Source organism: Babylonia areolata, chromosome 10, assembly GCF_041734735.1.
Source record: "Babylonia areolata isolate BAREFJ2019XMU chromosome 10, ASM4173473v1, whole genome shotgun sequence".
Lineage (NCBI taxonomy): Eukaryota > Metazoa > Mollusca > Gastropoda > Neogastropoda > Buccinidae > Babylonia > Babylonia areolata.
Genome location: NC_134885.1, coordinates 637,993 through 662,666, shown reverse-complemented (window position 1 = coordinate 662,666; position 24,674 = coordinate 637,993). Strand labels below are relative to the sequence as shown.

At 47.4% G+C, this 24,674-nt stretch overlaps 1 protein-coding gene across 1 annotated transcript in view; it reads left to right on the top strand.

The window, feature by feature from the left end:
* The first annotated feature begins 379 nt into the window (after positions 1-379).
* LOC143286382 (high affinity cationic amino acid transporter 1-like) overlaps positions 380-24,674 on the top strand; it is a 63,612-nt gene continuing 39,317 nt past the window's right edge. The window contains exons 1-7 of the mRNA XM_076593923.1: positions 380-503; positions 3,791-3,914; positions 6,992-7,111; positions 17,280-17,408; positions 18,789-18,944; positions 19,977-20,116; positions 24,097-24,214. Of these exons, the coding sequence (XP_076450038.1) occupies positions 3,797-3,914; positions 6,992-7,111; positions 17,280-17,408; positions 18,789-18,944; positions 19,977-20,116; positions 24,097-24,214 (781 nt within the window). The 5' untranslated portion in view covers positions 380-503; positions 3,791-3,796. The remainder of the gene's footprint in view (positions 504-3,790; positions 3,915-6,991; positions 7,112-17,279; positions 17,409-18,788; positions 18,945-19,976; positions 20,117-24,096; positions 24,215-24,674) is intronic.

Sequence of the window (24,674 nt, the reverse complement as noted above, 5' to 3'; positions counted from 1 at the left end):
AGCCGGGTACACAGGATGACACAGCCAGGTACACAGCCAGGTATACAGGATGACACAGCCGGGTACACAGGATGACACAGCCAGGTACACAGGATGACACAGCCAGGTACACAGCCAGGTACACAGGATGACACAGGGTGACACAGCCAGGTACACGGGATGACACAGCCAGGTACACAGGATGACACAGCCAGGTACACAGGATGACACGGGATGACACAGCCAGGTACACAGCCAGGTACACAGGATAACAACAATGTAACCGGCAGACTGGGAATGTGTGGTGTGATCACGTGGCCTTTGTCCCCCCCCCGCCCCCCCCCGCCCCCCTCAGCACCCCCCCCTCCTTCCCCCCTCCTCTCGATACTGCCGAGTGACAGTTGGAGTTTCAATGTGAAGCAGCCATCAAAGCCTGCGTTGAACTGATCCACGTTCCATGCTCCGTGTGTCTGTGATCTGCTTGCAAAACCCACTGGGAGTGTGCCAAGCACGACAATCAGACAGTGAGTCTTTTTCAATTTGAATCCGCGCTGTTGTGTAGTGTTCTGCTCTTTTCTGTTTATTGTGTGTTGTGTGATGCTCTTTTCTCTTGTGTTGTGTGTTGTGTGATGCTCTTTTCTGTTTAAATCGTATCCATCCATCTATCTATCTATCTATCTATCTATCTCTATCGCTCTCTCTTTCCCTCTCTCTCCCTCTCTTTCTCTCTCTCTCTCTCTTTCTTTCTCTCTCTCTTCCTCCCTCTCTCTCTCTCTCTCTTTCCCTCTCTCTCTCTCCCTCTCTTTCTCTCTAAGGCGTTGGTTGTGAGCAAACATTTTTGTCATTATTTAAGCAAAGAATGAAAGATATATTTATGCAGGAGTGGGACGAGTCAGTAATGTATAAAGATATATATATCATAACTACAGACTGTTTAAAACTGGTTTTCAGTGTGAGCAATATTTTGACTATGTGGACAAAAAGTGTTTTAGGGACTGTTTGGTAAAATTACGGCTTGGTTTGCTCCCAATAAATGGATCATTTTTTAGAAGAACATTCAAATGTAATTCAAATTACGCATGTAAACGTTGTAATGTAATCGAAGATGAAAACCATTTTATAAACAATTGTGTCCTTTACAATAACCTGCGGCAAAAACATCTGAACTCTGAAGGTCAATCGTATGTTCACTTGCTGAAGAATGGTTCTGTTTACAGTATTCGTAAACGCTGCATTTATATATTTAATGCCCTGAAGATACGACAGGAATTCTGTGACAACAATGTTGAAAGTTAGAATTAATTTACTATGCACGAGAAGCACTTTTGTTCTACAGGTTAAGTTAGTACGTATTTTACATTTTGTTGTGGCTGAGTGATCACCATATTGTGTGCTTTTGATTTCTTTCTATGGGCCGGAGGCCTGGAGATTAAAGTTTTGTTCTTGTTCTTGTTCTCTCTCTCTCTCTTTCTTTCTCTCTCTCTCTCCCTCTCTCTCTTTCTCTCTCTCTCCCCCTCTCTCTCTCTCTCTCTCTCTCTCTCTCTCTCTCTCTCTCTCTCTCTCTCTCTTAAAGTCGCGAAAGTAGTACCCATTTTTAAGTCAGGAGACCGTACAGACCCTTCCAATTACAGACCAATTTCAATCTTATCAATATTGTCAAAACCTTTAGAAAAACACATTAACAAACATATCCTTAATCATTTCAATCACTACAAATTATTTCATCCAAATCAATCTGGTTTCAGGTCCAAGCACTCCTGTCATACAGCACTCACTAACTTAGTCGAACAATGGCTCACAAATATAAACAATAATGAAATTACTGGTGTTCTCATGGTGGATTTTATGAAGGCATTCGATGTGACTGACCGCACTCTTCTTTTGAAAAAACTAAAATTATATGGCTTTTCTGGAAATACACTTGACCTCATATCTTCATTTCTATCAGACAGAAGACAAATTGTATCTATGAATGAATCTCAATCCTCTTTACAGTCTATCTATTACGGAGTTCCTCAAGGTTCAATTCTTGGTCCAATATTGTTTTCTGTTTATATAAATGATTTGCCTCTATTTATTAATGCATTATGTGAGATGTTTGCAGACGATACAACAATACATACAATCACACTACAATAGACAAAGTGTACTATGCTCTGCAACAAAGCATTAATAGCATAGTTAGATGGTCCAATTTAAAACACATGCGTCTCCATCCAAAAAAACAACAACCGAAATGTCTCATACTCACCACCAGACAGAAACGCCAAAATTTTTCACACAACCTTCCACCCTTTTCCATAAATGGTCATCCAATAGAAGAAGTTGATAATCATAAAATTCTTGGAGTCACAATTGATAACAACTTATCTTGGTCCAGTCATATTATGTCATTATGCAAAACCCTATCCAAAAAGATTTATCAGCTTTCCAGAATTAAACATTTTCTTGATTTGCATTGTCGAAAATTATTATTTTTTGCTTATATTGAATCACATATTAACTATGCGTCAACACTCTGGGATTCAGCTAGCGATCATGTACTAAAACCTTTACTAAGTCTGCATAGACGAGCTCTTAAATGAATCCTTCTGAAATCTTCATCACTGACTGCTGACGACTACAGACATTTAGATATTCTTCCCCTGAAGCTTAAACTTGAATACAATAAAGCACTTTTTATTTTTAAAATCATGTTTAATTATGCTCCATCTTTGAGAGAGAGATTTCCCACCACGCTAGTCCGCCAGACCAACAAGATTAAGATCCCCATTCCAAGAGTAGATCTGTTTAAATCCAGTCTCATTTATTCAGGAGGCTGTTTATGGAACAATATTTCATCCAATCTTAATGTTCAGAAAAGCATTCAAGAATTCAAAAAACATGACCATACACACCTTATGGACAAATATGTCAACAATCCTACTTAACTTGACTTTATCTTATTGAATACGCATATATAGTTTAATTGTATGTCTAACCGCTATCGCACTACTTAATGATATACAACCACAATCAGTGTCCTGAATACTTTTTTGGGGGTGGGGGTGGGGGGTGGGGGTGGGGGGGCTTGGGAGGGGCTGTGTGTTTCTTTTGTTTGTTTGCTTTTTTTCTTTCTTTTTTTTTTTGAGGGGGGGGGGGGGGGTGATCTTTTTCCTTCATTATATGATGTTTGTATCAGGATTATGTAGATGTGCATGTTTAAATGTGAATGTGAATGTCGTGTCTTTATTTCTTCATCTCTTTGCTACTTTGTGGATGTTTTGATTCATTTTCATTTTCCATTTGCCCTGAGGGCTGGATGAAAAAAGCACATGTATGCTTAGTCCACTTCCCTCAATAAAAAAAACTTCGTTCGTTCGTTCCCCCCCTCCCTCTCTCTTCTGTGAGTATTTTGATTTCATTTTTCTTTGCCCTGAGGGCTGGATGTGAAAAGGCACGTGCATGCTTATTCCACTTCTCTCGTTAAAAAGAAATTTCGTTCTCTCTCTCTCTCTCTCTCTCTCTCTCTCTCGTACTGGCTGTCGAAGCAAGGTGAGCCGTGTGCATAATTATGATTATGATAATGATTATGACGTGTGATGTTTTTGTTTCGCTGAGTTTGTTGCACGTTTGCCCCGAGCCGGCTCTGCTTACGTGTACAGTTCCAGTTTTTTCCCTTTGAATTTGTTCACACACATGAGCGTTTTGTCGAAACTAGATCTTCCTCCTCGTCATCCATGATGATGATAGCATGTTTTATGATGATGGTCACTCATACCGATGTTATGTGTGTGTGTGTGTGTGTGTGTGTGTGTGTGTGTGTGTCCAGAGGACCATGGCGGGGTGTGGAAGGAGCCTCAGGAAGCTGTTCCGGAAAAAGGAGTACACGGAGGAGGACCTTCACAGGTCAGAGCTGAGGAGATGTCTGACCACCTGGGAACTGGTCGGTTTGGGTGAGCACCTTCCTTTCTTTCTGCCTCTCTTCCTGCTGTTTGTTGGTGGTGTTTGCGTTGTCCGCTCGCTCTCGCTTCTCTTCTTTGAGGCTTTTCCTTGTGATTTACACACACACACACACACACACACACACACACACACACACACACACACACACACACACGTATACGCACGCACACAAATGGAAAATGGAAATAGGCCGAGAAGAAGGAGTGGTGAACATTGAGAAATGTCGAGGGGTAGGAGTGGGAAACATTGGGAAAGGCGGAGGGGAAGGAGTGGGAAAGGCCGAGGGAAGGAGTGGGAAAGGCCGAGGGTAGGAGTGGGAAAGGCCGAGGGAAGGAGTGGGAAAGGCCGAGGGGAAGGAGTGGGAAAGGCCGAGGGGAAGGAGTGGGAAAGGCGGAGGGGAAGGAGTGGGAAAGGCGGAGGGGAAGGAGTGGGAAAGGCCGAGGGAAGGAGTGGGAAAGGCCGAGGGGAAGGAGTGGGAAAGGCGGAGGGGAAGGAGTGGGAAAGGCCGAGGGAAGGAGTGGGAAAGGCGGAGGGGAAGGAGTGGGAAAGGCCGAGGGAGTGCGAAAGGCCGAGGGAAGGAGTGGGAAAGGCCGAGGGAAGGAGTGGGAAAGGCGGAGGGGAAGGAGTGGGAAAGGCCGAGGGAAGGAGTGGGAAAGGCCGAGGGGAAGGAGTGGGAAAGGCGGAGGGGAAGGAGTGGGAAAGGCCGAGGGTAGGATTGGGAAAGGCCGAAGGAAGGAGTGGGAAAGGCCGAGGGAAGGAGTGGGAAAGGCCGAGGGGAAGGAGTGGGAAAGGCCGAGGGTAGGATTGGGAAAGGCCGAAGGAAGGAGTGGGAAAGGCCGAGGGAAGGAGTGGGAAAGGCCGAAGGAAGGAGTGGGAAAGGCCGAGGGAGTGCGAAAGGCCGAGGGAAGGAGTGGGAAAGGCCGAGGGAAGGAGTGGGAAAGGCCGAGGGGTAGGAGTGGGAAAGGCCGAGGGAAGGAGTGGGAAAGGCCGAGGGGTAGGAGTGGGAAAGGCCGAAGTAGTGGGAAACGACGGGACGGCAGGTTTGCTGCACACTCCAAGAAGACTTTGTTGGAAATGTTCCATGTCAGATGGAGGAGAAGGAAGGAGGGGGGAGGGGGGGGGGGGGATTACGTCACCAGACGTCACGAGGGGCAAAAGCACAGCACAGGTCTGAGCAGGACTGTAGGTACAGGTGTACCGTGTTGTTACAGGTCTGAGCAGCACTCTCGGTACAGGTGTACCGTGTTGTTACAGGTCTGAGCAGCACGCTGGGTACAGGTGTACCGTGTTGTTACAGGTCTGAGCAGCACTCTCGGTACAGGTGTACCGTGTTGTTACAGGTCTGAGCAGCACTCTCGGTACAGGTGTACCGTGTTGTTACAGGTCTGAGCAGCACTCTCGGTACAGGTGTACCGTGTTGTTACAGGTCTGAGCAGCACGCTGGGTACAGGTGTACCGTGTTGTTACAGGTCTGAGCAGGACTGTAGGTACAGGTGTACCGTGTTGTTACAGGTCTGAGCAGGACTGTAGGTACAGGTGTACCGTGTTGTTACAGGTCTGAGCAGGACTGTAGGTACAGGTGTACCGTGTTGTTACAGGTCTGAGCAGCACTCTCGGTACAGGTGTACCGTGTTGTTACAGGTCTGAGCAGGACTGTAGGTACAGGTGTACCGTGTTGTTACAGGTCTGAGCAGGACTGTAGGTACAGGTGTACCGTGTTGTTACAGGTCTGAGCAGCACTCTCGGTACAGGTGTACCGTGTTGTTACAGGTCTGAGCAGCACGCTGGGTACAGGTGTACCGTGTTGTTACAGGTCTGAGCAGGACTGTAGGTACAGGTGTACCGTGTTGTTACAGGTCTGAGCAGCACTCTCGGTACAGGTGTACCGTGTTGTTACAGGTCTGAGCAGCACTCTCGGTACAGGTGTACCGTGTTGTTACAGGTCAAAGCAGCATCCTGGGTACAGGTGTACCGTGTTGTTACAGGTCTGAGCAGCACTCTCGGTGCAGGTGTACCGTGTTGTTACAGGTCAAAGCAGCATCCTGGGTACAGGTGTACCGTGTTGTTACAGGTCTGAGCAGGACTGTAGTTACAGGTGTACCGTGTTGTTACAGGTCTGAGCAGCACCCTGGGTACAGGCGTACCGTGTTGTTACAGGTCTGAGCAGCACCCAGGGTACAGGGTACAGGTGTACCGTGTTGTTACAGGTCTGAGCAGCACTCTCGGTACAGGTGTACCGTGTTGTTACAGGTCTGAGCAGCACGCTGGGTACAGGTATACCGTGTTGTTACAGGTCTGAGCAGCAAGCAGGGTACAGGTGTACCGTGTTGTTACAGGTCTGAACAGCACCCTAGGTACAGGTGTACCGTGTTGTTACAGGTCTGAGCAGCACCCAGGGTACAGGTGTACCGTGTTGTTACAGGTCTGAGCAGCACTCTCGGTACAGGTGTACCGTGTTGTTACAGGTCTGAGCAGCACTCTCGGTACAGGTGTACCGTGTTGTTACAGGTCTGAGCAGCACCCTGGGTACAGGTGTACCGTGTTGTTACAGGTCTGAGCAGCACTCTGGGTACAGGTGTACCGTGTTGTTACAGGTCTGAGCAGCACGCTGGGTACAGGTGTACCGTGTTGTTACAGGTCTGAGCAGCACGCAGGGTACAGGTGTACCGTGTTGTTACAGGTCTGAGCAGCACGCTGGGGACAGGTGTACCGTGTTGTTACAGGTCTGAGCAGGACTGTAGGTACGGGTGTACCGTGTTGTTACAGGTCTGAGCAGCACTCTCGGTACAGGTGTACCGTGTTGTTACAGGTCTGAGCAGCACTCTGGGTACAGGTGTACCGTGTTGTTACAGGTCTGAGCAGCACCCTAGGTACAGGTGTACCGTGTTGTTACAGGTCTGAGCAGCACCCTGGGTACAGGTGTACCGTGTTGTTACAGGTCTGAGCAGGACTGTAGGTACAGGTGTACCGTGTTGTTACAGGTCTGAGCAGCACCCTGGGTACAGGTGTACCGTGTTGTTACAGGTCTGAGCAGGACTGTAGGTACAGGTGTACCGTGTTGTTACAGGTCTGAGCAGCACGCTGGGGACAGGGGTGTACGTGATGTCAGGTCAGGTGGCCAGACAGTCAGCAGGGCCGGCAGTCGTCCTGTCCTTCCTCGTGGCTGGCGTCACTGCCGCTCTGGCTGGTGAGTCAGTGGACACCTGTTGAGTTAGTCTCCTCAAACACCTGGAGATATGTTGAGTCAGTCTCCTCAAACACTTGGAGATATGTTGAGTCAGTCTCCTCAAACACCTGGAGATGCGGTGAGTCAGTCTCCTCAAACACTTGGAGATGCGGTGAGTCAGTCTCCTCAAACACCTGGAGATGCGGTGAGTCAGTCTCCTCAAACACATGAGCCAGTGTCCTCAAACACCTGGACACATGGTGAGTCAGTGTCTTCAAACACAGGGTGAGTTAGTGTCCTCAAACACCTGGACAAGTGGTGAGTCAGTGTCCTCAAACACCTGGACACATGGTGAGTCAGTGTCTTCAAACACAGGGTGAGTTAGTGTCCTCAAACACCTGGACAAGTGGTGAGTCAGTTCTCCTCAAACACCTGGACACGTGGTGAGTCAGTGTCCTCAAACACAGGGTGAGTCAGTGTCCTCAAACACCTGGACAAGTGGTGAGTCAGTTCTCCTCAAACACCTGGACACGTGGTGAGTCAGTGTCTTCAAACACCTTGACACATGGTGAGTCAGTGTCCTCAAACACCTGGACACGTGGTGAGTCAGTGTCCTCAAACACCTGGACACAGGGTGAGTCAGTGTCCTCAAACACCTGGACACGTGGTGAGTCAGTGTCCTCAAACACCTGGACAAGTGGTGAGTCAGTTCTCCTCAAACACCTGGACACGTGGTGAGTCAGTGTCCTCAAACACCTGGACGCATGGTGAGTCAGTGTCTTCAAACACCTTGACACATGGTGAGTCAGTGTCCTCAAACACCTGGACACGTGGTGAGTCAGTGTCCTCAAACACCTGGACACGTGGTGAGTCAGTGTCCTCAAACACCTGGACACAGGGTGAGTCAGTGTCCTCAAACACCTGGACACGTGGTGAGTCAGTGTCCTCAAACACCTGGACACGTGGTGAGTCAGTGTCCTCAAACACCTGGACACGTGGTGAGTCAGTGTCCTCAAACACCTCAATCTAGAATTTTTTGTTTACAGAAGCTTAGAAATGTTGGTATAAATTCAAATATTCTTCAAAGTTATTATCGATTTCGTATCGAGTCCGTGCTCACAGTTTCATTTATGTGCTGGTATGGAAGTTTGGGAGTGAGGAGTAAGCGTGTTTTGAACGATGTCATGAGTGTATGCAGTAAAATTGTGGGAGTGAAACAAGCTAGTATGCAAGAGCTGTATGAAAGTCGAGTGGTTAAAAAAAGCAGGCAGATAGCAACTGACGACACCCATATTTTAGCAAAGTATTATGAGCTATTGCCATCAGGACGACGCTACAGAACTTTTAAGTTGAAATCCAGAGCTCTGAAGACTTTTATTCCACGTTCAATCCACCTTTTAAATTCTTGAGAACTGTGTGTGTGTGTGTGTGTGTGTGTGTGTGTGTGTGTGTGTGTGTGTGTGTGTGTGTGTGTGTGTTTACTGAGCTTAAAACGTGACAATTGGTTATAATGAATGTGCAATATGTAGGAAGAATAATGTGCAATATGCAGGATGAATGTACAATGGAATATGTCTAATGCTAACGTCCATATTCTAAATATACTTCTGTTTAATAATTACGATGTAATAATTAATTGCAATGTTTTCAAAAGCGAATATGTGAAATGTTTTTATTTGAGAACATATGTTTATTACTCTTGTTTAATCAAGTTATCCGCGTGTGTGGGGTGGGTGGGGGGAGGTGGGGGGGGGGGGGGGGGGGGTGCGGGTGTGTGCTGATTATCTGGTTGTGGTTTTCCGCATTTCATCTTTATTCTTATCTTATCTGTCTATTATAATCAATGTGCAGTATAGTAGGCTATGTTTATAATTATATTCAAATAATGTTTCTTAATTCTTTCTGTTTTTACATTAAGAATACTAGTTATTACCTGCAGTGTGTGGATGTATGTATGAAACGATGTATGTGATATTTTTTACATTTGTATCTTCGTAATATTTGTAGGGGCTGTTGTTGGCTTTTACAGTTATGGTCCCCATGTTGTTTACTTGTCTATGTTGTGATAATGCACCTGACCAAATTTCTCCAATTGGAGATAATAAAGTTATTCTTATCTTATCTTATCTTATGGTGAGTCATTTTCCTCAAACACCTGGACACATGGTGAGTCAGTGTCCTCAAACACCTGGACACGTGGTGAGTCAGTGTCCTCAAACACCTGGACACATGGTGAGTCAGTGTCCTCAAACACCTGGACACGTGGTGAGTCAGTGTCCTCAAACACCTGGACACGTGGTGAGTCAGTGTCCTCAAACACCTGGACACATGGTGAGTCAGTGTCCTCAAACACCTGGACACATGGTGAGTCAGTTCTCCTCACACACCTGGACACATGGTGAGTCAGTGTCCTCAAACACCTGGACACGTGGTGAGTCAGTTCTCCTCCAACACATGGTGAGTCAGTGTCCTCAAACACCTGGACACATGGTGAGTCAGTTCTCCTCACACACCTGGACACGTGGTGAGTCAGTGTCCTCAAACACCTGGACACGTGGTGAGTCAGTGTCCTCAAACACCTGGACACGTGGTGAGTCAGTGTCCTCCAACACATCGTGAGTCAGTGTCCTCAAACACCTGGACACATGGTGAGTCAGTTCTCCTCACACACCTGGACACGTGGTGAGTCAGTGTCCTCAAACACCTGGACACATGGTGAGTCAGTGTCCTCAAACACCTGGACACGTGGTGAGTCAGTGTCCTCAAACACCTGGACACATGGTGAGTCAGTGTCCTCAAACACCTGGACACGTGGTGAGTCAGTTTAGATAAAGCCCCGCACAGAGGTTTGGAGTCTGCATGCTGCTGATCAATGTGTGAAGGGCCTTTGTGGCGGGACGATAACCGAGGTCCCGTGTGCAGCATGCACTCAGCGCACGTTAAAAACCCCACGACAACAAGATAGTTGTCCCTGGGAAAATATTCCCTTAAATCCACTCTGGTATGTGTATGCATGCGTGAGACTAAAGCCTGACTGGATGACACAGGAAACGAATGATAAACACCCAATGCAGCTGCCAGCCGGCTCCAAGCAAATGACTCCATGTTTGTACAGTGCTAAGAGTTTGGTCTGTGAACGAGGATGGGCGCTGTGTAAGCATCAAGAGAGGACGCAGGAAGAAAACGCTGATAACGAGTGTGGGGGATTCATGCGTGGAGGTCAGAAAGCTGTAACATGTCTGTGGGGAAGGGCGGAAAGCATTGATGCAGCCAGCACTTAGAGGCCAACGCGATTCAGTGACTGAACACGAGAGGATCTGATACTCCACGGTGACACTGGAGGGAGAGCCGTGTTGACGTGGATTTGTTGGTGACACTGGAGGGAGAGCCGTGTTGACGTGGATTTGTTGGTGACACTGGAGGGAGAGCCGTGTTGACGTGGATTTGTTGGTGAGTCTGGAGGGAGAGCCGTGTTGACGTGGATTTCTTGGTGAGTCTGGAGGGAGAGCCGTGTTGACGTGGATTTGTTGGTGACACTGGAGGGAGAGCCGTGTTGACGTGGATTTGTTGGTGAGTCTGGAGGGAGAGCCGTGTTGACGTGGATTTGTTGGTGACACTGGAGGGAGAGCCGTGTTGACGTGGATTTGTTGGTGAGTCTGGAGGGAGAGCCGTGTTGACGTGGATTTGTTGGTGACACTGGAGGGAGAGCCGTGTTGACGTGGATTTCTTGGTGAGTCTGGAGGGAGAGCCGTGTTGACGTGGATTTGTTGGTGACACTGGAGGGAGAGCCGTGTTGACGTGGATTTGTTGGTGAGTCTGGAGGGAGAGCCGTGTTGACGTGGATTTGTTGGTGAGTCTGGAGGGAGAGCCGTGTTGACGTGGATTTGTTGGTGACACTGGAGGAAGAGCCGTGTTGACGTGGATTTGTTGGTGACACTGGAGGGAGAGCCGTGTTGACGTGGATTTGTTGGTGACACTGGAGGGAGAGCCGTGTTGACGTGGATTTGTTGGTGAGTCTGGAGGGAGAGCCGTGTTGACGTGGATTTGTTGGTGACACTGGAGGAAGAGCCGTGTTGACGTGGATTTGTTGGTGACACTGGAGGGAGAGCCGTGTTGACGTGGATTTGTTGGTGACACTGGAGGGAGAGCCGTGTTGACGTGGATTTGTTGGTGACACTGGAGGGAGAGCCGTGTTGACGTGGATTTGTTGGTGAGTCTGGAGGGAGAGCCGTGTTGACGTGGATTTGTTGGTGACACTGGAGGGAGAGCCGTGTTGACGTGGATTTGTTGGTGACACTGGAGGGAGAGCCGTGTTGACGTGGATTTGTTGGTGACACTGGAGGGAGAGCCGTGTTGACGTGGATTTGTTGGTGACACTGGAGGGAGAGCCGTGTTGACGTGGATTTGTTGGTGACACTGGAGGGAGAGCCGTGTTGACGTGGATTTGTTGGTGACACTGGAGGGAGAGCCGTGTTGACGTGGATTTGTTGGTGAGTCTGGAGGGAGAGCCGTGTTGACGTGGATTTGTTGGTGACACTGGAGGGAGAGCCGTGTTGACGTGGATTTGTTCGTGACAGTGGAGGGAGAGCCGTGTTGACGTGGATTTCTTGGTGACACTGGAGGGAGAGCCGTGTTGACGTGGATTTGTTGGTGACACTGGAGGGAGAGCCGTGTTGACGTGGATTTGTTGGTGACACTGGAGGGAGAGCCGTGTTGACGTGGATTTGTTGGTGACACTGGAGGGAGAGCCGTGTTGACGTGGATTTGTTGGTGACACTGGAGGGAGAGCCGTGTTGACGTGGATTTGTTGGTGACACTGGAGGGAGAGCCGTGTTGACGTGGATTTGTTGGTGACACTGGAGGGAGAGCCGTGTTGACGTGGATTTGTTGGTGACACTGGAGGGAGAGCCGTGTTGACGTGGATTTGTTGGTGAGTCTGGAGGGAGAGCCGTGTTGACCTGGATTTGTTGGTGAGTCGGATCATTGAGGTCTGCAGGATGTTCATGGTGAGTACATCGTTGGTGAGTGGTTTATCCACGGGATGTGGCAGTCAGGTGAGTACATCGTTGGTGAGTGGTTTATCCACGGGATGTGGCAGTCAGGTGAGTACATCGTTGGTGAGTGGTTTATCCACGAGATGTGGCAGTCATGTCAGTACACCGTTGGTGAGTAGTTTATCCACGGGATGTGGCGGTGAGGTGAGTCAGAAAACGCTGCGCAGAGAGGGACGTGTCGGTCAGTCAGCCATGAAGGTCCTGAGGTGTGTACAGCAGGTCTATCAGCCATGAAGGTCCTGAGGTGTGTACAGCAGGTCTATCAGCCATGTTCCTGAGGTGTGTACAGCAGGTCTATCAGCCGTGTTCCTGAGGTGTGTACAGCAGGTCAGTCAGCCATGAAGGTCCTGAGGTGTGTACAGCAGGTCTATCAGCCGTGTTCCTGAGGTGTGTACAGCAGGTCTATCAGCCATGTTCCTGAGGTGTGTACAGCAGGTCTATCAGCCGTGTTCCTGAGGTCTGTACAGCAGGTCTATCAGCCATGTTCCTGAGGTCTGTACAGCAGGTCTGTCAGCCATGAAGGTCCTGAGGTGTGTACAGCAGGTCTATCAGCCGTGTTCCTGAGGTCTGTACAGCAGGTCTATCAGCCATGTTCCTGAGGTCTGTACAGCAGGTCTATCAGCCGTGTTCCTGAGGTCTGTACAGCAGGTCTATCAGCCATGTTCCTGAGGTCTGTACAGCAGGTCTATCAGCCGTGTTCCTGAGGTCTGTACAGCAGGTCTATCAGCCATGTTCCTGAGGTGTGTACAGCAGGTCTATCAGCCGTGTTCCTGAGGTGTGTACAGCAGGTCTGTCAGCCGTGAAGGTCCTGAGGTGTGTACAGCAGGTCTATCAGCCATGTTCCTGAGGTGTGTACAGCAGGTCTGTCAGCCATGTTCCTGAGGTGTGTACAGCAGGTCTGTCAGCCATGTTCCTGAGGTGTGTACAGCAGGTCTGTCAGCCGTGTTCCTGAGGTGTGTACAGCAGGTCTATCAGCCATGTTCCTGAGGTGTGTACAGCAGGTCTATCAGCCATGAAGGTCCTGAGGTGTGTACAGCAGGTCTATCAGCCATGTTCCTGAGGTGTGTACAGCAGGTCTGTCAGCCATGTTCCTGAGGTGTGTACAGCAGGTCTATCAGCCATGTTCCTGAGGTGTGTACAGCAGGTCTATCAGCCGTGTTCCTGAGGTCTGTACAGCAGGTCTATCAGCCATGTTCCTGAGGTCTGTACAGCAGGTCTATCAGCCGTGTTCCTGAGGTCTGTACAGCAGGTCTATCAGCCATGTTCCTGAGGTGTGTACAGCAGGTCTATCAGCCGTGTTCCTGAGGTGTGTACAGCAGGTCTGTCAGCCGTGAAGGTCCTGAGGTGTGTACAGCAGGTCTATCAGCCATGTTCCTGAGGTGTGTACAGCAGGTCTGTCAGCCATGTTCCTGAGGTGTGTACAGCAGGTCTGTCAGCCATGTTCCTGAGGTGTGTACAGCAGGTCTGTCAGCCGTGTTCCTGAGGTGTGTACAGCAGGTCTATCAGCCATGTTCCTGAGGTGTGTACAGCAGGTCTATCAGCCATGAAGGTCCTGAGGTGTGTACAGCAGGTCTATCAGCCATGTTCCTGAGGTGTGTACAGCAGGTCTGTCAGCCATGTTCCTGAGGTGTGTACAGCAGGTCTATCAGCCATGTTCCTGAGGTGTGTACAGCAGGTCTATCAGCCGTGTTCCTGAGGTGTGTACAGCAGGTCTATCAGCCGTGTTCCTGAGGTGTGTACAGCAGGTCTATCAGCCATGTTCCTGAGGTCTGTACAGCAGGTCTATCAGCCGTGTTCCTGAGGTGTGTACAGCAGGTCTATCAGCCGTGTTCCTGAGGTGTGTACAGCAGGTCTATCAGCCATGTTCCTGAGGTGTGTACAGCAGGTCTGTCAGCCATGTTCCTGAGGTGTGTACAGCAGGTCTATCAGCCATGTTCCTGAGGTCTGTACAGCAGGTCTATCAGCCGTGTTCCTGAGGTGTGTACAGCAGGTCTATCAGCCGTGTTCCTGAGGTGTGTACAGCAGGTCTGTCAGCCATGTTCCTGAGGTGTGTACAGCAGGTCTATCAGCCGTGTTCCTGAGGTGTGTACAGCAGGTCTATCAGCCGTGTTCCTGAGGTGTGTACAGCAGGTCTGTCAGCCATGTTCCTGAGGTGTGTACAGCAGGTCTATCAGCCATGTTCCTGAGGTGTGTACAGCAGGTCTATCAGCCGTGTTCCTGAGGTGTGTACAGCAGGTCTATCAGCCATGAAGGTCCTGAGGTGTGTACAGCAGGTCTATCAGCCATGTTCCTGAGGTGTGTACAGCAGGTCTATCAGCCATGAAGGTCCTGAGGTCTGTACAGCAGGTCTATCAGCCGTGTTCCTGAGGTGTGTACAGCAGGTCTATCAGCCGTGTTCCTGAGGTGTGTACAGCAGGTCTGTCAGCCGTGTTCCTGAGGTGTGTACAGCAGGTCTATCAGCCGTGTTCCTGAGGTCTGTACAGCAGGTCTGTCAGCCGTGAAGGTCCTGAGGTGTGTACAGCAGGTCTATCAGCCGTGTTCCTGAGGTGTGTACAGCAGGTCTATCAGCCGTGTTCCTGAGGTGTGTACAGCAGGTCTATCAGCCATGTTCCTGAGGTATGTACAGCAGGTCTATCAGCCATGAAGGTCCTGAGGTCTGTACAGCAGGTTTATCAGCCGTGTTCCTGAAGTGTGTACAGCAGGTCTATCAGCCATGTTCCTGAGGTGTGTACAGCAGGTCTGTCAGCCGTGTTCCTGAGGTGTGTACAGCAGGTCTATCAGCCGTGTTCCTGAGGTGTGTACAGCAGGTCTATCAGCCATGAAGGTCCTGAGGTGTGTACAGCAGGTCTATCAGCCATGAAGGTCCTGAGGTGTGTACAGCAGGTCTATCAGCCATGTTCCTGAGGTGTGTACAGCAGGTCTGTCAGCCATGAAGGTCCTGAGGTGTGTACAGCAGGTCTATCAGCCATGTTCCTGAGGTGTGTACAGCAGGTCTATCAGCCATGTTCCTGAGGTGTGTACAGCAGGTCTATCAGCCATGAAGGTCCTGAGGTGTGTACAGCAGGTCTGTCAGCCATGTTCCTGAGGTGTGTACAGCAGGTCTATCAGCCATGAAGGTCCTGAGGTGTGTACAGCAGGTCTATCAGCCATGTTCCTGAGGTGTGTACAGCAGGTCTATCAGCCATGAAGGTCCTGAGGTCTGTACAGCAGGTCTATCAGCCATGTTCCTGAGGTGTGTACAGCAGGTCTATCAGCCGTGTTCCTGAGGTGTGTACAGCAGGTCTATCAGCCATGAAGGTCCTGAGGTGTGTACAGCAGGTCTATCAGCCATGTTCCTGAGGTGTGTACAGCAGGTCTATCAGCCATGTTCCTGAGGTGTGTACAGCAGGTCTATCAGCCATGTTCCTGAGGTGTGTACAGCAGGTCTATCAGCCATGTTCCTGAGGTGTGTACAGCAGATCTATCAGCCATGTTCCTGAGGTGTGTACAGCAGGTCTATCAGCCGTGTTCCTGAGGTGTGTACAGCAGGTCTATCAGCCGTGTTCCTGAGGTCTGTACAGCAGGTCTATCAGCCATGAAGGTCCTGAGGTCTGTACAGCAGGTCTATCAACCATGAAGGTCCTGAGGTCTGTACAGCAGGTCTGTCGCAGACAATTAATCAACGGTACGTGCGCGACAGCTGTGTGAGCGGGTGTGGATCAAACACGATGCATTATGTGTGAAACTAAAAAAGGCGATGCTACTGTGTCAACAGCGGTTGTTCAGATTAAGAAAAACAAAAGTCTGGTGTTCTCTCTCTGTTATTTCCATATGTTGTCAATTGTTCAGGTTCGTGGGTGAGGGTGAGGAGGGGGAGGTGCTGTTGTGATGGGTTAGGAGTGGAGACATGATGAGTTTTTGTTGTTATTGATTTTGTCCTTTGTTTTGTTTTGTTTTGTTTCTCGCCTTTCTTTTAATTGATAGAACGTTCTCATTGTCTGTTGTGTTGTCATCAGCTGTCACCAATGTCTGCCTACAGACCACAGGGCTTGGGAGTCTCCAGTAAAACCACTGCTTCTCTGGGAAAAAGAAGAAGATGAAACGAATGAATGAATAAATGGACTGATTGATTGATTGATAATCATTTCAACACGCACTGAATACAGTACAGATCATACGAGATGACGTGATGACATCACCAGTGCATCATGCTGACAAACACCCACATGGCACAGCAGTGTTGACGTAAATAACGTCATATGCTGACAAACACCCACATGGCACAGCAGTGTTGACGTAAATAACGTCATATGCTGACAAACACCCACATGGCACAGCAGTGTTGACGTAAATAACGTCATATGCTGACAAACACCCACATGGCACAGCAGTGTTGACGTAAATGACGTCATATGCTGACAAACAAAACACCCACAGGGCACAGCAGTGTTGACGTAAATAACGTCATATGCTGACAAACAAAACACCCACGCGGCACAGCAGTGTTGACGTTAATAACGTCATATGCTGACAAACAAAACACCCACATGGCACAGCAGTGTTGACGTTAATAACGTCATATGCTGACAAACAAAACACCCACAGGGCACAGCAGTGCTGACGTAAATGACGTCATATGCTGACAAACACCCACAGGGCACAGCAGTGTTGACGTAAATGACGTCATATGCTGACAAACAAAACACCCACATGGCACAGCAGTGCTGACGTAAATGACGTCATATGCTGACAAACACCCACATGGCACTGGCGGAGACCAGCAGCAGTGTGCGATGTGTAGGGCAGGCACCTCCTTTCACTCCACCTTACCCTTTCCCCACCCCTCTCCCCACCCCCACAGCAAGTGAATGTGATGAGCTGTGTGTGGACCAATCCGCGCGCTTTCACGCCTTCTCTCTCTCTCTCTCGCTCTCTCTCCCTCTCTCTCTCCCCCTCTCTCTCCTGTGAGTATTTTGAGTTCATTTCTCTTTGCCCGGAGGGCTGGATATAAAAAAGCACGTGCATGCTTATTCCACTTCCCTCGTTAAAAAAAAGTTCGGTCGTTCTCTGTCTCTCGTACTGGCTGTCGAAGCAAGGCGAGCCGTGTGTATAATTATGATTATGATAATGATTATAACGTGTAATGTTTTTTCCAGGTTTTTGTTTCGCTGAGTTTGCCGCACGTGTGCCCCGAGCCGGCTCTGCTTACGTGTACAGTTACGTCACAGTGGGGGAACTCATGGCCTTTGCCATCGGCTGGAACATCTTACTGGAGTACATCATCGGTTGGTCTTCCTGCTTCTGTTTGTGCTCCCACGTGTTCGTTCTTTGGTCGTCACCAACCTAACAGGATGGATGGATTGGTTGATGGGTGGATGGATTGGATGATGGATTGGTTGATGGGTGGATGGATTGGATGATGGGTGGATAAGTGGATGGATGGGTGGATGGATTGGTTGATGGATGGATGGGTTGATGGATTGATTGATGGGTGGATGGATTGGTTGATGGGTGGATGGATTGGATGATGGGTGGATAAGTGGGTGGATGGGTGGATGGATGGGTTGATGGATGGATGGGTTGATGGATTGATTGATGGGTGGATGGATTGGTTGATGGGTGGATGGATTGGATGATGGGTGGATAAGTGGGTGGATGGGTGGATGGATTGGTTGATGGATTGATTGATGGGTGGATGGATTGGATGATGGGTGGATGGATTGGATGATGGGTGGATGGATTGGTTGATTGGTGGATGGATTGGATGATGGGTGGATAAGTGGATGGATGGGTGGATGGATTGGATGATGGGTGGATGGGTTGGATGATGGGTGAATGGATTGGTGGATGGATTGGATGATGGGTGGATAAGTGGATGGATGGGTGGATGGATTGGTTGATGGGTGGATGGATTGGTTGATGGGTGGATGGATTGGTTGATGGATGGATGGGTGGATGGATTGGTTGATGGGTGGATGGATTGGATGATGGGTGGATGGATTGGTTGATGGGTGGATGGATTGGATGATGGGTGGATGGATTGGTTGATGGGTGGATGGATTGGTTGATGGATGGATGGGTGGATGGATTGGATGATGGGTGGATGGATTGGATGATGGGTGGATGGATTGGTTGATGGGTGGATGGATTGGATGATGGGTGGATGGATTGGTTGATGGATGGATGGATTGGTTGATGGATGGATGGGTGGATGGATTGGATGATGGGTGGATGGATTGGATGATGGGTGGATGGATTGGTTGATGGGTGGATGGATTGGATGATGGGTGGATGGATTGGATGATGGGTGGATGGATTGGTTGATGGGTGGATAAGTGGATGGACTGGTGGATGGGTGGATGGATTGGTTGATGGATAGATGGGTGGATGGATTGGTGGATGGATTGACGGATTGGTTGATGGATAGATGGATGGGTGGATTGATTGGTTGATGGATTGGTTGATGGGTGGATGGATTGGTTGATGGGTTGATTGATTGGTTGATGGGTGGATGGATGGATGGGTGGATGGATTGGTTGATGGATGGATGGACGGATGAATGGATGGATAAATGGATGGATGGATGGATGGATGGGTGGATGGATGGATGGATGGATGGGTGGATGGACTGCCTGACTGGCTGCCTGACCGTGTGTGTGTGACAGGCACTGCCAGTTTGGGCCGAGCCCTCAGCTCCTACGTGGACAGTGTGTCTGGCAACGTCATCCTGGAGGCCTTCCGCCACCACCTGCCCATGGCCGTGCCTGGCCTGGCCGCCTACCCAGACTTCTTAGCTCTGGCCCTCGTGGCCGTGGCCGTGGGTGAGTAGTCATGGGTGTGTGGCCATGGGTGTGTGGCCATGGGTGTGTGGTCATGGGTGTGTGGTCATGGGTGTGTGGCCATGAATGTGTGACCATGGGTGTGTGGTCATGGGTGTGTGGTCATGGGTGTGTGGCCATGGGTGTGTGGCCATGAGTGTGTGGCCATGGGTGTGTGGTCATGAATGTGTGGTCATGGGTGTGTGGCCATGGGTGTGTGGCCATGAATGTGTGGCCATGGGTGTGTGGTCATGAATGTGTGGTCATGGGTGTGTGGCCATGGGTGTGTGGCCATGGGTGTGTGGCCATGAATGTGTGGCCATGGGTGTGTGGCCATGAATGTGTGGTCATGGGTGTGTGGCCATGGGTGTGTGGCCATGGGTGTGTGGCCATGGGTGTGTGGCCATGGGTGAAGTGCCGTAGCCGTGGGTGAGTGGCGGGGAAAGAAGGAAGAGGACAGTGATAGTGAGAGATCTCCCACCTTGCCAGATAAATCAGGAGCATTAGTATCAAACATTTTTTTTTAATTATATATATATATATATTTTTTTTTTTTTTATAGAAAGGTTAAGTTTGTTATGTCTTGTCCAGTCCCTCTCTCTGGATCTGTTTGACTGTCTGCCCTTCTGTCCATATAGCTTTCGGATTCTGCCTTTGTCTGTGTCTGCCCCCCCCCCCTGCCCCCCCCCCCCCCTCCTGCCCCGCCCCCGCCCCCCCCCCCCCTCTCTCTCTCTGTCTCTCTCTGTCTCAATGGACTGGGAATTAATAACACGGAATTACTACCACATAGTAGTAACAATGTCAGTACCAAAGACGCAAGGGAGAAGGTCAGGGTTCGCCTACAAACACACCAGCCTCGATACTTAAAACGCCTGGTGAAGCTCGCTGCATTTTGTACAACAGCCAGATCAAAGTCCCTGTAAATATACCAGTTCTCACCCTGTGCTCAATGGCACAAGAAGGCACCTCTCTAAGTCGAATGCCAAAACAAAGAAGCCAGCAGAGAAAGCAAGTGCAGGTGGTGTGTGAGCCCAGGCATTGTGGCGGTGGGCGTGAAGGAGTCAGTGTGGGTCAACACCATCCTGTCCTGCATCAACATCTTCATCATCGCCATCATGATCGTCTGCGGCTTCTACAAAGGGGACCTCCACAACTGGCAGCTGTCTGGTGAAGAGGTGAGTGTTTGTCAGCACTTCGTCTGCTTCTTGGTCTTCTCCTTCACCTTATTTTCCTGTTGTTTTTGTTTGTCTTCTCCTTCTTCTTCTTTTTGGGCACGGGTGTCTGTGAGACTGCAGAATGTTGCATTTGCATCTCTCTCTCTCTCTCTCTGCTCACTGTCTGCAGCCTATATGTCTCTTTCTCATTTTACACATGTGTATGCGAGCAACAGCAACCACAACAACAGCAGCAACACCAAACAAACAAACAACAGCACAACACCAAACAAACAAACAACAGTACAACACCAAACAAACAAACAACAGCACAACACCAAACAAACAAACAACAGCACAACACCAAACAAACAACAGTACAACACCAAACAAACAACAGTACAACACCAAACAAACAACAGTACAACACCAAACAAACAAACAACAGTACAACACCAAACAAACAACAGTACAACACCAAACAAACAACAGCACAACACCAAACAAACAAACAACAGTACAACACCAAACAAACAACAGTACAACACCAAACAAACAACAGCACAACACCAAACAAACAAACAACAGTACAACACCAAACAGCACAACACCAAACAAACAACAGTACAACACCAAACAAACAACAGTACAACACCAAACAAACAAACAACAGTACAACACCAAACAGCACAACACCAAACAAACAACAGTACAACACCAAACAAACAACAGTACAACACCAAACAAACAACAGTACAACACCAAACAGCACAACACCAAACAAACAAACAACAGTACAACACCAAACAAACAACAGTACAACACCAAACAAACAAACAACAGTACAACACCAAACAAACAACAGTACAACACCAAACAAACAAACAACAGTACAACACCAAACAAACAAACAACAGCACAACACCAAACAAACAACAGTACAACACCAAACAAACAACAGTACAACACCAAACAAACAAACAACAGTACAACACCAAACAAACAACAGTACAACACCAAACAAACAACAGTACAACACCAAACAAACAAACAACAGTACAACACCAAACAAACAACAGTACAACACCAAACAAACAACAGTACAACACCAAACAAACAAACAACAGCACAACACCAAACAAACAACAGTACAACACCAAACAAACAAACAACAGTACAACACCAAACAAACAAACAACAGCACAACACCAAACAAACAACAGCACAACACCAAACAAACAAACAACAGTACAACACCAAACAAACAAACAACAGTACAACACCAAACAAACAACAGCACAACACCAAACAAACAAACAACAGCACAACACCAAACAAACAACAGTACAACACCAAACAAACAACAGCACAACACCAAACAAACAAACAACAGCACAACACCAAACAAACAACAGTACAACACCAAACAAACAACAGTACAACACCAAACAAACAACAGCACAACACCAAACAAACAACAGTACAACACCAAACAAACAACAGCACAACACCAAACAAACAACAGTACAACACCAAACAAACAAACAACAGTACAACACCAAACAAACAACAGTACAACACCAAACAAACAAACAACAGCACAACACCAAACAAACAACAGCACAACACCAAACAAACAACAGTACAACACCAAACAAACAAACAACAGTACAACACCAAACAAACAACAGTACAACACCAAACAAACAAACAACAGTACAACACCAAACAAACAACAGCACAACACCAAACAAACAACAGTACAACACCAAACAAACAACAGCACAACACCAAACAAACAAACAACAGTACAACACCAAACAAACAACAGCACAACACCAAACAAACAACAGCACAACACCAAACAAACAACAGTACAACACCAAACAAACAACAGCACAACACCAAACAAACAACAGTACAACACCAAACAAACAAACAACAGTACAACACCAAACAAACAACAGTACAACACCAAACAAACAAACAACAGTACAACACCAAACAAACAACAGCACAACACCAAACAAACAACAGTACAACACCAAACAAACAACAGTACAACACCAAACAAACAAACAACAGTACAACACCAAACAAACAACAGTACAACACCAAACAAACAACAGTACAACACCAAACAAACAAACAACAGTACAACACCAAACAAACAACAGTACAACACCAAACAAACAACAGTACAACACCAAACAAACAAACAACAGCACAACACCAAACAAACAACAGTACAACACCAAACAAACAAACAACAGTACAACACCAAACAAACAAACAACAGCACAACACCAAACAAACAAACAACAGTACAACACCAAACAAACAACAGTACAACACCAAACAAACAAACAACAGTACAACACCAAACAAACAAACAACAGTACAACACCAAACAAACAACAGTACAACACCAAACAAACAACAGTACAACACCAAACAAACAACAGTACAACACCAAACAAACAAACAACAGTACAACACCAAACAAACAACAGTACAACACCAAACAAACAAACAACAGCACAACACCAAACAAACAACAGTACAACACCAAACAAACAAACAACAGTACAACACCAAACAAACAAACAACAGTACAACACCAAACAGCACAACACCAAACAAACAACAGTACAACACCAAACAAACAACAGTACAACACCAAACAAACAAACAACAGTACAACACCAAACAGCACAACACCAAACAAACAACAGTACAACACCAAACAAACAACAGTACAACACCAAACAAACAACAGTACAACACCAAACAGCACAACACCAAACAAACAAACAACAGTACAACACCAAACAAACAACAGTACAACACCAAACAAACAACAGTACAACACCAAACAAACAAACAACAGTACAACACCAAACAAACAACAGCACAACACCAAACAAACAAACAACAGTACAACACCAAACAAACAAACAACAGCACAACACCAAACAAACAACAGCACAACACCAAACAAACAACAGTACAACACCAAACAAACAACAGCACAACACCAAACAAACAACAGTACAACACCAAACAAACAACAGTACAACACCAAACAAACAACAGTACAACACCAAACAAACAAACAACAGCACAACACCAAACAAACAACAGTACAACACCAAACAAACAACAGTACAACACCAAACAAACAACAGCACAACACCAAACAAACAACAGTACAACACCAAACAAACAAACAACAGTACAACACCAAACAAACAAACAACAGTACAACACCAAACAAACAACAGTACAACACCAAACAAACAAACAACAGTACAACACCAAACAAACAACAGCACAACACCAAACAAACAACAGTACAACACCAAACAAACAACAGTACAACACCAAACAAACAAACAACAGTACAACACCAAACAAACAACAGTACAACACCAAACAAACAACAGTACAACACCAAACAAACAAACAACAGTACAACACCAAACAAACAACAGTACAACACCAAACAAACAACAGTACAACACCAAACAAACAAACAACAGCACAACACCAAACAAACAACAGTACAACACCAAACAAACAAACAACAGTACAACACCAAACAAACAAACAACAGCACAACACCAAACAAACAAACAACAGTACAACACCAAACAAACAAACAACAGTACAACACCAAACAAACAAACAACAGTACAACACCAAACAAACAAACAACAGCACAACACCAAACAAACAAACAACAGTACAACACCAAACAAACAACAGTACAACACCAAACAAACAAACAACAGTACAACACCAAACAAACAAACAACAGTACAACACCAAACAAACAAACAACAGTACCCATTGCATTTATCTTTACAACATATATCAACAACTCACCACCACAACAGAAAACAGTAGGTAGAATGAGAATAGAACAATAATCTGATAGCAGATGAGAATACATTCAAGGCGACTTAGAACATGCGCCAAACAGCGTTGTGTCGTTTCAGCTTCCGGAAAGTGGTGCAGGAGACGGAGGGTTCACTCCCTTTGGTTTTTCCGGTATCATGACTGGAGCTGCTACCTGTTTCTTTGCCTTTGTGGGGTTCGACTTCATCGCGTCTATGGGTGATTCTTTCTTTCTTTCTTTCTTTCAGTCTGTCTTTCTGTCTTGTTCGTTTCATGGATGTGCTGATTTGAGGATGAGTACATGTAGGTCTACGGATTTTTTTTCTAATTATTATTATTATTTTTTTTTTTTTTTTGTACGCTTATGGTTGACTTCATCAAGTTTTTGCGCCTTATACATATTATTATTAGTGGTAGTAGTTCTTTTTTTATGTATTTATCTATTATTTATTTACTTTTTTTCTCAAGGCCTGACTAAGCGCGTTGGGTTACGCTGCTGGTCAGGCATCTGCTTGGCAGATGTGGTGTAGCGTATATGGATTTGTCCGAACGCAGTGACGCCTCCTTGAGCTACTGAAACTGAAACTACGGATGAGCAGACTGTCACTGTTTTCTTCTTCTTCTAAGACGCTGATCTGCAGTACAGAGTCCCTCAGGGTCTGGGTTCCAGTCCCACTCT